The sequence below is a fragment of the Eucyclogobius newberryi genome, unplaced genomic scaffold (assembly GCF_026437365.1).
Source record: "Eucyclogobius newberryi isolate DKJ021-1_F unplaced genomic scaffold, fEucNew1.0.hap1 SCAF_5, whole genome shotgun sequence".
Lineage (NCBI taxonomy): Eukaryota > Metazoa > Chordata > Actinopteri > Gobiiformes > Gobiidae > Eucyclogobius > Eucyclogobius newberryi.
Window position 1 is genome coordinate 6078217 of NW_027316167.1, and position 15191 is coordinate 6093407.

Here is a 15191-nt window from a genome sequence, read left to right on the forward strand (position 1 = left end):
GCAGGAGAAGAAGAGGAGCAGGAGAGGGAGAGGAGCAGGAGAAGAAGAGGAGCAGGAGAGGGAGAGGAGCAGGAGAGGGAGAGGAGCAGGAGAAGAAGAGGAGCAGGAGAGGGAGAGGAGCAGGAGAAGAAGAGGAGCAGGAGAAGAAGAGGAGCAAGAGAGGGAGAGGAGCAGGAGAAGAAGAGGAGCAGGAGAGGGAGAGGAGCAGGAGAAGAAGAGGAGCAGGAGAGGGAGAGGAGCAGGAGAGGGAGAGGAGCAGGAGAAGAAGAGGAGCAGGAGAGGGAGAGGAGCAGGAGAAGAAGAGGAGCAGGAGAAGAAGAGGAGCAAGAGAGGGAGAGGAGCAGGAGAAGAAGAGGAGCAGGAGAGGGAGAGGAGCAGGAGAAGAAGAGGAGCAGGAGAGGGAGAGGAGCAGGAGAGGAGCAGGAGAGGACCAGGAGAGGAAGAGGAGCAGGAGAGGGAGAGGAGCAGGAGAGGGAGAGGAGCAGGAGAAGAAGAGGAGCAGGAGAGGGAGAGGAGCAGGAGAAGAAGAGGAGCAGGAGAGGGAGAGGAGCAGGAGAGGAGCAGGAGAAGAAGAGGAGCAGGAGAAGGAGAGGAGCAGGAGAGGGAGAGGAGCAGGAGAAGAAGAGGAGCAGGAGAGGGAGAGGAGCAGGAGAGGGAGAGGAGCAGGAGAAGAAGAGGAGCAGGAGAGGGAGAGGAGCAGGAGAAGAAGAGGAGCAGGAGAGGGAGAGGAGCAGGAGGGAGAGGAGCAGGAGAAGAAGAGGAGCAGGAGAAGAAGAGGAGCAGGAGCAGGAGAGGAGCAGGAGAGGACCAGGAGAGGAAGAGGAGCAGGAGAGGAGCAGGAGAGGGAGAGGAGCAGGAGAAGAAGAGGAGCAGGAGAGGGAGAGGAGCAGGAGAGGAGCAGGAGAGGACCAGGAGAGGAAGAGGAGCAGGAGAGGGCCAGGAGAGGAAGAGGAGCAGGAGAGGGAGAGGAGCAGGAGAAGAAGAGGAGCAGGAGAGGGAGAGGAGCAGGAGAAGAAGAGGAGCAGGAGAAGAAGAGGAGCAGGAGAGGGAGAGGAGCAGGAGAGGGAGAGGAGCAGGAGAAGAAGAGGAGCAGGAGAGGGAGAGGAGCAGGAGAGGAGCAGGAGAGGACCAGGAGAGGAAGAGGAGCAGGAGAGGGAGAGGAGCAGGAGAAGAAGAGGAGCAGGAGAGGACCAGGAGAGGAAGAGGAGCAGGAGAGGGAGAGGAGCAGGAGAAGAAGAGGAGCAGGAGAAGAAGAGGAGCAGGAGAGGGAGAGGAGCAGGAGAGGAGCAGGAGAGGAGCAGGAGAGGAAGAGGAGCAGGAGAGGGAGAGGAGCAGGAGAGGAAGAGGAGCAGGAGAGGGAGAGGAGCAGGAGAGGGAGAGGAGCAGGAGAGGAGCAGGAGAGGACCAGGAGAGGAAGAGGAGCAGGAGAGGGAGAGGAGCAGGAGAAGAAGAGGAGCAGGAGAGGGAGAGGAGCAGGAGAGGAGCAGGAGAGGACCAGGAGAGGAAGAGGATCAGGAGAAGGAGAGGAGCAGGAGAGGGAGAGGACCAGGAGAGGAAGAGGAGCAGGAGAGGGAGAGGAGCAGGAGAAGAAGAGGAGCAGGAGAGGGAGAGGAGCAGGAGAGGGAGAGGAGCAGGAGAAGAAGAGGGGCAGGAGAGGGAGAGGAGCAGGAGAGGACCAGGAGAGGAAGAGGAGCAGGAGAAGAAGAGGAGCAGGAGAGGACCAGGAGAGGAAGAGGAGCAGGAGAGGGAGAGGAGGAGGAGAGGGAGAGGAGCAGGAGAAGAAGAGGAGCAGGAGAGGAGCAGGAGAAGAAGAGGAGCAGGAGAGGACCAGGAGAGGACCAGGAGAGGAAGAGGAGCAGGAGAGGGAGAGGAGGAGGAGAGGGAGAGGAGCAGGAGAAGAAGAGGAGCAGGAGAGGAGCAGGAGAAGAAGAGGAGCAGGAGAGGGAGAGGAGCAGGAGAGGGAGAGGAGGAGGAGAGGGAGAGGAGCAGGAGAGGAGCAGGAGAAGAAGAGGAGCAGGAGAGGACCAGGAGAGGACCAGGAGAGGAAGAGGAGCAGGAGAGGAGCAGCAGAGGAGCAGGAGAGGAAGAGGAGCAGGAGAGGGAGAGGAGCAGGAGAGGGAGAGGAGCAGGAGAAGAAGAGGAGCAGGAGAGGGAGAGGAGCAGGAGAGGGAGAGGAGCAGGAGAAGAAGAGGAGCAGGAGAGGGAGAGGAGCAGGAGAGGAGCAGGAGAGGACCAGGAGAGGAAGAGGAGCAGGAGAGGGAGAGGAGCAGGAGAGGGAGAGGAGCAGGAGAAGAAGAGGAGCAAGAGAGGGAGAGGAGCAGGAGAGGGAGAGGAGCAGGAGAAGAAGAGGAGCAGGAGAGGGAGAGGAGCAGGAGAGGAGCAGGAGAGGACCAGGAGAGGAAGAGGAGCAGGAGAGGGAGAGGAGCAGGAGAGGAGCAGCAGAGGAGCAGGAGAGGAAGAGGAGCAGGAGAGGGAGAGGAGCAGGAGAGGGAGAGGAGCAGGAGAAGAAGAGGAGCAGGAGAGGGGGAGGAGAAGGAGAGGGAGAGGAGCAGGAGAGGAGCAGGAGAGGACCAGGAGAGGAAGAGGAGCAGGAGAGGGAGAGGAGCAGGAGAAGAAGAGGAGCAGGAGAGGACCAGGAGAGGAAGAGGAGCAGGAGAAGAAGAGGAGCAGGAGAGGACCAGGAGAGGAAGAGGAGCAGGAGAGGGAGAGGAGCAGGAAAGGGAGAGGAGCAGGAGAAGAAGAGGAGCAGGAGAGGAAGAGGAGCAGGAGAGGGAGAGGAGAAGGAGAGGAGCAGGAGAAGAAGAGGAGCAGGAGAGGAGCAGGAGAAGAAGAGGAGCAGGAGAGGGAGAGGAGCAGGAGAAGAAGAGGAGCAGGAGAGGAGCAGGAGAGGACCAGGAGAGGGAGAGGAGCAGGAGAGGGAGAGGAGCAGGAGAGGGAGAGGAGCAGGAGAGGAGCAGGAGAGGAAGAGGAGCAGGAGAGGGAGAGGAGCAGGAGAGGGAGAGGAGCAGGAGAGGAGCAGGAGAGGATCAGGAGAGGAAGAGGAGCAGGAGAGGGAGAGGACCAGGAGAGGAAGAGGAGCAGGAGAGGGAGAGGAGCAGGAGAGGGAGAGGAGCAGGAGAAGAAGAGGAGCAGGAGAAGAAGAGGAGCAGGAGAGGGAGAGGAGCAGGAGAGGGAGAGGAGAAGGAGAGGAGCAGGAGAAGAAGAGGAGCAGGAGAGGGAGAGGAGCAGGAGAGGAGCAGGAGAGGAAGAGGAGCAGGAGAGGGAGAGGACCAGGAGAGGAAGAGGAGCAGGAGAGGGAGAGGAGCAGGAGAGGGAGAGGAGCAGGAGAAGAAGAGGAGCAGGAGAAGAAGAGGAGCAGGAGAAGAAGAGGACCAGGAGAGGAAGAGGAGCAGGAGAAGAAGAGGAGCAGGAGAGGACCAGGAGAGGAAGAGGAGAGGGAGAGGAGGAGGAGAGGGAGAGGAGCAGGAGAAGAAGAGGAGCAGGAGAGGAGCAGGAGAAGAAGAGGAGCAGGAGAGGAGCAGGAGAAGAAGAGGAGCAGGAGAAGAAGAGGAGCAGGAGAGGAAGAGGAGCAGGAGAGGTGGTTATGGCGGTTGGTATCCAAGTGTTAAATTAACATGCACATACGCGCTCTCGATGATGTCACAGATCTTGGTGTCACAGGGACGATGGGGCGTGGGTGTTGGCGTGGTGACATGGGACGGGGGGCAGTAACTGTCCGTGTGCCACTCGTGTGCCATGTCCGGGCAGGAGGAGTGCGTCGGAGCGCTGGGCACGATGCAGTCGTCGCCACGGTTATTGTTGCACGTGCCTGAAAGCAGGAAGACCGTTAGTTTCATCCACTTTACTTTCACCACATTATTATAGCACAATTATTAACACGAGCTGCACAATAACTCTGAGAACTCAAGCTCCAACGTCAAAGTCAGATCACATGAACGTGATTCACTCAAGCAAAAATACATCTCAAACTCAGCGCGTGCAACAATATAAAAGAGTGTGAAATTTGCTCCTGGGGTTGGAGTTAGGGTTCCAGGTAAAAGAGGGTTAGGGTAAGGGTTCCAGGTAAAAGAGGGTTAGAGTTAGGGTTAGGGTAAGGGTTCCAGGTAAAAGAGGGTTAGGGTAAGGGTTCCAGGTAAAAGAGGGTTAGGGTAAGGGTTCCAGGTAAAATAGGGTTAGAGTTAGGGTTAGAGTTCCAGGTGAAAGAGGGTTAGAGTTAGGGTTAGGGTAAGGGTTCCAGGTAAAAGAGGGTTAGAGTTAGGGTTAGAGTTCCAGGTGAAAGAGGGTTAGAGTTAGGGTTAGGGTAAGGGTTCCAGGTAAAAGAGGGTTAGAGTTAGGGTTCCATGTAAAAGAGGGTTAGAGTTAGGGTTAGGGTAAGGGTTCCAGGTAAGAGGGTTAGGGTAAGGGTTCCAGGTAAAAGAGGGTTAGAGTTAGGGTTAGGGTAAGGTTTCCAGGTAAAAGAGGGTTAGGGTAAGGGTTCCAGGTAAAACCCTGGTAAAAGAGGGTTAGAGTTAGGGTAAGGGTTCCAGGTAAAAGAGGGTTAGAGTTAGGGTTAGGGTAAGGGTTCCAGGTAAAGGAGGGTTAGGGTAAGGGTTAGGGTAAGGGTTCTAGGTAAAAGAGGGTTAGGGTAAGGGTTCCAGGTAAAAGAGGGTTAAAGTTAGGGTTAGGGTAAGGGTTCCAGGTAAAAGAGGGTTAGGGTAAGGGTTCCAGGTAAAAGAGGGTTAGAGTTAGGGTTAGGGTAAAGGTTCCAGGTAAAAGAGGGTTAGAGTTAGGGTTAGAGTTCCAGGTGAAAGAGGGTTAGAGTTAGGATTAGGGTAAGGGTTCCAGGTAAAAGAGGGTTAGGGTAAGGGTTCCAGGTAAAAGAGGGTTAGAGTTAGGGTTAGGGTAAGGGTTCCAGGTAAAAGAGGGTTAGGGTAAGGGTTCCAGGTAAAAGAGGGTTAGAGTTAGGGTTAGGGTAAGGGTTCCAGGTAAAAGAGGGTTAGGGTAAGGGTTCCAGGTAAAAGAGGGTTAGAGTTAGGGTTAGGGTAAGGGTTCCAGGTAAAAGAGGGTTAGGGTAAGGGTTCCAGGTAAAAGAGAGTTAGAGTTAGGGTTAGGGTAAGGGTTCCAGGTAAAAGAGGGTTAGGGTAAGGGTTCCAGGTAAAAGAGGGTTAGAGTTAGGGTTAGAGTTCCAGGTGAAAGAGGGTTAGAGTTAGGGTAAGGGTTCCAGGTAAAAGAGGGTTAGGGTAAGGGTTCCAGGTAAAAGAGGGTTAGGGTAAGGGTTCCAGGTAAAAGAGGGTTAGAGTTAGGGTTAGGGTAAGGGTTCCAGGTAAAAGAGGGTTAGGGTTCCAGGTGAAAGAGTGTGTGAGGGCCCGTACCGCACTGGCCCTGGGTGTTGGGTTAGGGTTCCAGGTAAAAGAGGGTTAGAGTTGGGGTTAGGGTTCCAGGTAAAAGAGGGTAAGGGTTAGGGTTCCAGGTAAAATAGGGTTAGAGTTGGGGTTAGGGTTCCAGGTAAAAGATGGTTAGAGTTGGGGTTAAGGTTCCAGGTAAAAGAGGGTTAGAGTTGGGGTTAAGGTTCCAGGTAAAAGAGGGTTAGAGTTGGGGTTAAGGTTCCAGGTAAAAGAGGGTAAGGGTTAGGGTTCCAGGTGAAAGAGTGTCTGAGGGCCCGTACCGCACTGGCCCTGGGTTAGGGTTAGGGTTTCAGGTGAAAGAGTGTCGGAGGGCCCGTACCGCACTGGCCCTGGGTATTGGGTTAGTGTTAGGGTTAGGGTTCCAGGTAAAAGAGTGTGTGAGGGCCCGTACCGCACTGGCCCTGGGTGTTACTGCCGAATAGACTGAACGGCAGGTTGATTTTGAAGAGGAACCCGGAGATGACGATCTTGGCCTGAATTCTGGGAATAACCGTCATAATGTTGATGCCGGTGGTGATAATACGGAACTCTGGAGTTTGGTACGCACAATTTACAGCTTTGTCGTTCACCAAAATCTGCAAAAGGGAATAAAATGGACAAATGAAGAACAATAATTTGATATTTTTGTATCATCCTGATAATAATACTCAGACTTGGCTTTGGTAGCTCATATGTGCATCTCTGTGTTCAGGTTCAAGTATCAAACAAAAGTAAAATAGACTAGTGCAGAAACATCACCTTTATTTTAAATATTACACAAAGTTGTGTTTATTTTCTTTGAATTTGGAAGTATTGATATAGACACTAGATGGAATGTACTGTTGGCAGCAGGAAAAACGATCACAAATAAACACAAATAAATGGATGAGACAAAGTAACTCTTTGTGAAGCTGAGACTAAGATTTTAAATCCTGTCTAGATTTATTTTGGGGAACATAAAGAGGATTAAAGCTGCTGTTTTGGGGAGATAGACACTAGATTTGGGTCTTGACAATTCCCCTTTCAAAGCGGATAATCATGTCACAATAGAACATTTAAAATAATCCAAGCAGAATAAATATAAAAGGCATTATAACATTATTATTATTTTTGCAAAGAGGTGATGAATAGATTGCCATTTATTAACGTGTTTTCAGGGGAACAGACTTGATTTGATCTCCTTTGTAACTACTCTTTTCAGCACAAAATGATATCAAATAGATAATAAATTAGACCCCTGGAGGGCCAAGTTTGGCCTGCGGGCCCCACTTTGGACATCCCTGGTCTAGGTGATTTGCACCAGCTTTACAGAACTTGATTATAAAAAGCAAAAAACAACAAAAACAGATTAAAAAAATGCACTTTTAATATTATTTGCTCTTTAAGCAGCTTTTTGATCTCAGTTTGAATTCACTTGCACATAGTAGTTCTTAAATTACACACTAGACAGCAAAATATGTGTTCTTATTCTTAAGTCATACATAACAAAACACAGGTTTGTAAATGTAATATACCTACAAAACTCCTGTTATCACTTCTATTGTATGTGTGAGGTGAGACGGTTCTTACCCGACTGGTGAAGACGCCATGGTGGTGCGTCTGGGTGATGTAGATCTTGTATTGTTTGTAGAAGATGGTGATGGACTGCGTGCAGGTGGAGCGGAGGTGGGACTCGCACTCTAAATTGCTGATCATCACACTAAAGCCGTACCGGGGAAAAACCTCTTTCACAAGCCAGTACGAACATGAGCCCTGGAAGGTGTAGTGGGTTCCATCAAACGTCACATAGTTTGGGGCTCCCCGGCTGTAACAAATACCTGAGGAAAGTTCATCCGTTGAAGTAAGTCATTATACAGTTGTTTAATAGCCTTTGTAGATACATTTACACTTTTACAAACAGGACACACAACTATCCTGGTTATTCCTGGCTCTTTTTCTTTACCTTTGGCAATGTCAAATGTCAAATAACTATACAACCCAGAATAAACGCTACAATAACCCGTCTAATTACACAGAACTACCACTCGGCAGGACCCAGAATGATCATCCTGATAAAGCCCAAGGAGCTCCCAGACCTCCACAGGCCCATAGCTATCTCCCATGTCAAAAGCTATCAAAATCTGATAAAAGTAACACATCGACTTGAGAAATTCCAAGGTATAAAGAACTCGGTTAGACGCTCCAGTGGTTGAAAATGCAATAGACGACTTCAGTTGTTCCTCAGACTTACATTGGCACTCGTAATGCCAGCAGCACCCGTCGTGTTCGTACACTTTCACGGGAGGAAAGTTGTTGGCGCACACGGGCGGCGTAGGAATCTGACACTGCATTTCGCTGTAGATCACTTCGCCGTCCATGCAGGTGGCGAAGCGACAACGACTCTGACTCCAGGTCTCTCCGTCCTACAAGAAGACAGGGGTGACTTGAACTTTGCACGGTCCGAGCAGTTAAAGCGCAGCGAGGAGATTGTCACGCATACCTTTCTAGGCGGCTGAAGATGAAGACAGTCCTTGGTCGGCGAGGTCGGGGTCACTGACAGACACTGGTAATGCAGGACTACGATGTCACAAGACTGGTTGCAGTAGCCGATGTAACAGTAGCCCTCGTAGTCTGTGTAGTTGTAGACGGTCAAACCTGGAATGAGAGAAAACGTTGGTCTGGAAATAGGGAAAAGATGAAAGAAAAAATGTAATAGTCATACCTGGAGAAAAGGTAATGCCATTGTGGATGCAGTGGCAGGTGTTGACGGACGTCGTGGGGAGCCGCCGGGTGGTGGCCGACGTCGGGCATTCGCAGCACTTCACTCGTACCTCGTAGTCGTAGCACTCCTGCCCTTTATTGTTCTTGCACACGAGGCCAATGCGTTTGTCACAGATGACGTCCTGTCCCAGCTGAGAGAGGGAGAGCGTCGGGTACAGCGCCGCCCGGCACTCCACCGACGCCGGAGCCGAACAGATGACAAACCCGGCAGAGATGATGCCATGGATGGATTCCACGTCCCCGCCGCTGGGTGCGGCCGAAGGATGACGGAGGTTGAACCACCGCGACCACTCGCAGGACATGTCGTCTTCGCTGCAGCCGGCGGTCGTGTGCGGGGGCGGGTTGGTGGTCGGTGAGCCGGACGCGCGGGGCGTGGTCGCAGGTGACGCGGTGGGCCGTGTCGGGCATTCACAGCATTTCACTCTAATCTCATAGTCGTAGCATTCGTGCCCCAGTTCCTGATCATCATTTTTGCACAAGAGGCCGACGTGTTTGTTGCAGGTGATCTTCTGTCCCAGCTGAAAGAGGGATTTCCCTGAGTTCAAAGCTGGTCTGCACTCAACCCACACGGGATCGGAACAGGTGAGGAACCCTGCAGAGATGAGGTCTTGAATGGATTCCACCTCCACCCCACTGGGTCCAGGGGAGGGATGTCCAAGGTTGAACCACTGTGACCACTCGCAGATCTTGTGGTGCCCTCCAGGACAATGGTGATGAGGGGTGGTGGAGGGGGTGGGTTTCGTTGTGACTGATGGGGTAGTCACTGCGGTGGAAGGTGGCACTGCTGTTGTGACGCGCTGTGGTCTGCAACACAGCCGTACTTCGTAGTCCAAACACAGGCGTGGGTACTGCTGGCTGTTCTTACACAGAAGTCCCACAACAGTGTTACATGTGACCCATTGTCCCAGTTCACTGAGGGGCGTGTCTGGGTGCTGGACAGCTCGACACTCCACTTTCATGGGGTGCCAACAGACGTTATAGCCCTTGTAGAAGAGTCGCTGGATGCTCTCGTTATCACCCCCTTTTTTGCCGTACAGGGGGTGGTCTGAGTTGATCCAGTTGGTCCAGGAGCAGAAGTCTTCAGTATGTTCTTTGGAGATAAAGGGCCATGAACAAAAATGAAGGGTGCACAATGTGGCTTTTATAATGGATGAGTGGATAAGTATAATTGGAAAAGTGGAGTTTACTTCATTTAACATTGGGGGGAAAGGGAAATACAATAAAGATGGTAATAACTCTTAAAAAATAAATACATTTACAATTTACTGTATGGCTCAAAAATATGCTTCTTTGGGCATAATCCTAGAATTAAAATAGGTAAACAGCCAATATATTGGACTCAATGGTTATGGAAGGTATTAAGAGGATTGGCCTCTCATAATACAGTCGAGAAATGTTCAATGTTCGAGTGCATGATTAGATTTGTTACTTTTATCTTCAAATGAAAGATTGTTTAAAGGGAAATATAAGTTGTCTGAAATTTGGTGGAGACATTTCTGCCACTTCCCAACTTACTCAGTAAAGCTCCAAAACTGTATCATTTGTGCACCTTGAATTATTCGCAGAAATTATCTATATTGGAAATGTCAAAATGCCAGAAGCACTTTGATGCTCTATGGGACGGCCCTTTGGTCTCTCTTGGACATGATGCAGGGCTGGTTACCATGTGATCTGTACCTACTGAGTGATGTCCCCGGCTAATTGTGAGAATATGTAAGAAACGGATTACTCCTTCACTTCAAATGTGAAAGGAGAGAATGCTGCGTGTGAAAGGAAAATGGAGCGGGAGGAAGTGATAACTGGGCAGTGGTTTGTGTCTGAAAACGACTAAATGTCTTGGACGTTTCAAAGGAAATTTCAATAAACATTTGAATGACAGAAAGAAAAGAAAGATAGTTACGTCCGTCTGTAGTGAAGCGGAACGTGGTGGTGGCTGAGACTGTAGAGGGCGCTGCACAGGGGTACATGCGGCGGTCGATGGTGCCGTTGTGACCACACACGGCGGTCAGACAGTTCCCGTGGCCGTCGCTGGTGTTGTACAGGACTGTCCCGAAGGAGTACGAGGCACCGTGATACAAGCACCAACAGACTGGAAAGACACGTGAGAGCTTCAGACACACTTCAAAATAAAAGCATGTTAACGTTCATAAACCTGCTGTACCTTTGACGTCGTAATGGCAGCGGATGACGGATGCCTGGCACGTGCTGGAGGGGGAAGGGATATCGTAATAGTAGTAAAGATGTCGTTATAGGACCTTGTGATGGGACTTACCACACGTAACAGTTTTGCGACGTTGGCACGATGTCGCCGTCGTTGAAATGCGTTCCCTCGTCACTGTAGCAACCACATTGGTCCTTGGCAACACAAATGTTTGCGATCTCCTCGAAGTACGGCGTTGCAGGAGGGCATTTTGGGTAGCAACCTGTTTAAAAACATACGATTACCGTGTGTTATCGCTTTGCAAGGGATGTTCTGCGAGAGTGGCAGAGCAGCGCCAGGCCGACGCTCAGAGCAGCGGCAGGCCGATGCTCAGGCCGACGCTCAGACCAGCGCTCAGACCGAAGCGTTGGTCTCCCACGGCAACACATTTCTGGTGTTTTTGTATATATACAGTTTTCTCATACTAAATACAGACGTTCACATAAAATAACATCATATAGAAGTGTGACAGAACTCTGGGCTCATTCTTTAGGCCACACCCCTAAAATGAATTATCACCAAGACAACTCAAATAGAGTCAAAATTGGTTGATAGATAGAGTTTAAGTTTAACCAGAAGATCTTTTTACAGAAAACTTTACTCTTTTAAATATAATTAGTTTATCACTTTAGAATAAGGCATAGATACAACACATTTATAACTATTTATCAATCATTGACAAACAAACCAGTCATTTAATAATACATTATAATCATTTCATTGGGGTTAAGCTTAATGATGATAAGTTTATTTTTGTTAAATGATTAGTTATGTATTACTAAACATTTATAAAAGTGTTGTAGATATGCAGTTCAAGAACATATGATCAAGCTAACGACTAGCATGGTTGCCCCAAATTGGTGACTTTATGAGCAGAATGTAGCAGACATTAGCGGCACGTGCGCATCAGAAGAGGACAGGGGGCGTCGCTCACCTTCCAGAGGCGGGATGTGGGCGGAGCAAAGGCCAGAAAGGTTGCGGCAGGTCTTCATACAGGGGGCGCCGCAGGGCTCGTAGTGCCACTCACACTCGCCCTGATGCTTGTAGCCATCGCAGACGATCGCTGTAAAGACACAAACACGCGGACGTGCAGTTGAGCGAGTGTGTACCTGACCCAGAGTGAGCTCACAAAAACACAACAGCACGTGCTAGGACGCAGTGTGGGCGCGGCATATGAAAGGCGGGGTCATGGTGCCATCTCTTTCTGCTGTCGTCCCACATCAATCATAGAAAACATCACCGATTAATCGACTAAACGACCAGTAGAGTGCACAATGACGATGATGACGATGATGGCGCGGATTGAAGTAAAAAGTAGTGGCACAAATACTGGTGAGAGTGAAAAAGTATCTGGGGGAAATGCACTACTGCGTTGGAACTCTTTGGATGAAAAGTTAATCGTGATGTTATGATTTATATTTTAATCACAATTGCTGAGAACATGACTAAACAATCAGGGACAAGTTCTAAAAGTACGGTAAATAACCCTGTGTGGCAAGATGTGCTAGAGTCTGAAATATTCAAATCATAAAACTTAATCACAGAGGGAAGAGTAACTCGACCGTCCTTAAGTAAGAGAATTATTACTTTAAAGACTATTTCACAAGAAAGTCACTGTAATGACTCAGTACTTCTCACTTTGGCTCAATACATGTAAGTAAACGATATGTAAACACAGCGTGGTGTCATCTGCATTTGAGTGTGTGCTGTCGGGGGGCTTACGGCACAGCTCGGGGGTCCTCCACTCCACACAGGAGCCCACCTGGCTGCAGGCCTCGGCGTAGGCTGCCACAGACGTGCAGAGGGCCTCGCAGGCTCCTCCAGAGTCACAGGAACATGTGTCAGACACACAGGCGTCGTAGTATGGAGCTGGATCCACCTGCAGCAAACATGCTTTTCACTCATTCAGACCACAAACTAGTGTATTACTTCAATAAAGACATAAAGCATTTGTTATTTGCAAGTTCACATATTTCTGAGACACCCAAAACCTTTAGGTGAGGCAAGAAAGGTCAACTTTACTGTCTATGGCTACAGCTCCACTTACACAAAGTTACACACAAACACTCACAAACACAATCACACTTACAAACACTCACAAACAAACAAACAAACAAACACACACAAACACACAAACACACACAAACAAACACACAAACACTCACAAACACACAAACACACAGACACTCACAAACAAACGAACAAACAAACAAACACAAACAAACAAACACACAAACACACCCAAACACCCAAACACACAAACACATAAACACACAAACACACACAAACACTCAAACACATGACACACAAACACACAAACACTCACAAACACTCACAAACACTCACAAACACACAAACACACACAAACAAACAAACAAACACATAAACACACAAACACAAACAAACACATAAACACACAAACACACACAAACACATAAACACACAAACACTCACAAACACACACAAACACATAAACACACAAACACTCACAAACACTCACAAACACACAAACACTCACAAACACTCACAAACACACAAACACACACAAACACTCACAAACACACAAACACTCACAAACACACAAACACACACAAACACTCACAAACACACAAACACTCACAAACACACAAACACTCCCAAACACATGAACACTCCCAAACACTCCCAAACACATAAACACACAACACATACAAACACTCAAACACATGACACACAAACACATGAACACTCCCAAACACTCCCAAACACACAAACACACAAACACCCAAACACTCCCAAACACACAAACACACAAACACTCCCAAACACACAAACACACAAACACCCAAACACTCCCAAACACACAAACACTCCCAAACACAAACACCCAAACACTCACAAACACTCACAAACACTCACAAACACATAAACACACAAACACACACAACCACATGACACACAAACACATGACACACAAACACATGACACACAAACACCCAAACACTCCCAAACACATAAACACACAAACACACACAAACACACAAACACACAAACACACACTGACACACAAACACACAAACACCCAAACACTCCCAAACACATAAACACACAAACACACAAACACACACAAACACTCAAACACATGACACACAAACACACAAACACACAAACACTCCCAAACACATAAACACACAAACACACAAACACATGACACACAAACACATGAACACTCCCAAACACTCCCAAACACACAAACACTCCCAAACACACAAACACACAAACACTCCCAAACACATAAACACACAAACACACAAACACCCAAACACTCACAAACACACAAACATTCACACAGATGAATCATGTCTACACCACATTGAAAAGAATCTGCTTCCTGTTTAAAAAAAGACTACACACATCTATAAACCCCGTCACAACATCCCTTGAGTGAAAATAAACCGCAATATACATTCATAAATCACAATTATCTACATCCACATTCCATAGTCAAGATCGTCTAATTTGATCTATTTTAAGAAGAATTTTAGCTTGTTTTTTCTTTCGTTTTCAGTGATAAACCAGAGTAGAAGCTCCACACGTCTTTATGTAACACCATCTGTGACATAAAGCTGTTCTACACATATTATTACACAGTTATTACACAGTTATTACACAGTGGCACGTACAGAGGCGCGGCAGGCGGAGAAGACCGGCCCGTGGAGGACGCCGCACCGCTCGTGGGCCCAGGGCAGTCGGTGGGGCTCGTCCATGCACGGGCCGCTCACGCCGTGGACGTCCGGGCAGTTGGACATGTCCTTCCAGCTGTTCCCGAACACCAGCGGGTTGACCACGGCGGCGCCGCAGCGACTGGTCATGTCGTTGTTGGCTTTGCCGTCGTAGTTCCCGCACAGTCCGCACACTCGGTCCTGGACACAGCGGCCGGTCAGAAGGACGGACGTTAGACTGAGAATTGTCCGTCTGGCGTAGATGTGTTGACCTGGTTTATGGTTCAAACTGAAGTGAAACCGGTTTTTCACAATTACCGTATTTTCTGGACTATAAGTCGCACCAGCCAAAAAATGCATAATAGAAAAGAAAAAAACATACATAAGTTGCACTGGAGTATGAAATGTAGTTGTAAGTGTGAAAATAACAAATAATATCACATATAAGTTGCTCCGGAGTATAAGTATAAGTATGAATATAAGTATAAGTCGCACCCCGGCCAAAACTATGAAAAAAGGTGCAACTTATAGTCTGGAAAATACGGTATTCAACTCCAAAGACGTGATCGTCGCCAGTTGAAAGGACTTTAAGGTTAATATTTATAGCAGATAACGACAGGGTTCAACCGTTTTGGGTTGTAAGTTTGAATCAGCGGAGGAAGAAGTACTAGAAGTATTTTGTTACTTAATTAAAAGTACATGTACAGGAGGAAAAACTAGGAACTAAGAATAACTAATAAGCAATTTTCTTGGTCATTTATAAAGCTTCATTTTGTTTGCTCAACGCCAGATGAACGATCTCTCCATAAACGTGCAAAAAACTATTAGAAAAAAATCTATTTTTAAATACTTTTTAGTTCAGTTACAAATGTGGAGTGAAAAGAACAGATTCCTGCTCTTAAATGTAGAGAAGTAAAAGTAAAACGTATCTACAGTAAAATGTACGTAATGAAAGTGCAGCTACCTACACATTTTACTTCAGTCCAGTACTTTTACTTTTACTTTCCTGGTTTAGTCCTGGTTTAGTCCTGGTTCAGTCCAGGTTTAGTCCTGGTTTAGTCCTGGTTCAGTCCAGGTTTAGTCCTGGTTCAGTCCTGGTTTAGTCCTGGTTTAGTCCTGGTTCAGTCCAGGTTTAGTCCTGGTTCAGTCCTGGTTTAGACCTGGTTC

At 48.4% G+C, this 15191-nt stretch overlaps 1 protein-coding gene across 1 annotated transcript in view; it reads right to left on the reverse strand.

The window, feature by feature from the left end:
• The window catches only part of LOC140381562 (mucin-2-like), a 34603-nt gene that overhangs the window by 7451 nt on the left and 11961 nt on the right, over window positions 1-15191 (reverse strand). Inside the window, exons 17-28 of the mRNA XM_072465627.1 lie at window positions 13986-14225; window positions 12046-12202; window positions 11258-11386; window positions 10396-10546; window positions 10285-10328; window positions 10024-10212; window positions 8065-9213; window positions 7843-7997; window positions 7594-7765; window positions 6933-7180; window positions 5776-5959; window positions 3625-3808 (exon numbers count right to left, since the gene is read on the reverse strand). Of these exons, the coding sequence (XP_072321728.1) occupies window positions 3625-3808; window positions 5776-5959; window positions 6933-7180; window positions 7594-7765; window positions 7843-7997; window positions 8065-9213; window positions 10024-10212; window positions 10285-10328; window positions 10396-10546; window positions 11258-11386; window positions 12046-12202; window positions 13986-14225 (3002 nt within the window). The remainder of the gene's footprint in view (window positions 1-3624; window positions 3809-5775; window positions 5960-6932; window positions 7181-7593; window positions 7766-7842; window positions 7998-8064; window positions 9214-10023; window positions 10213-10284; window positions 10329-10395; window positions 10547-11257; window positions 11387-12045; window positions 12203-13985; window positions 14226-15191) is intronic.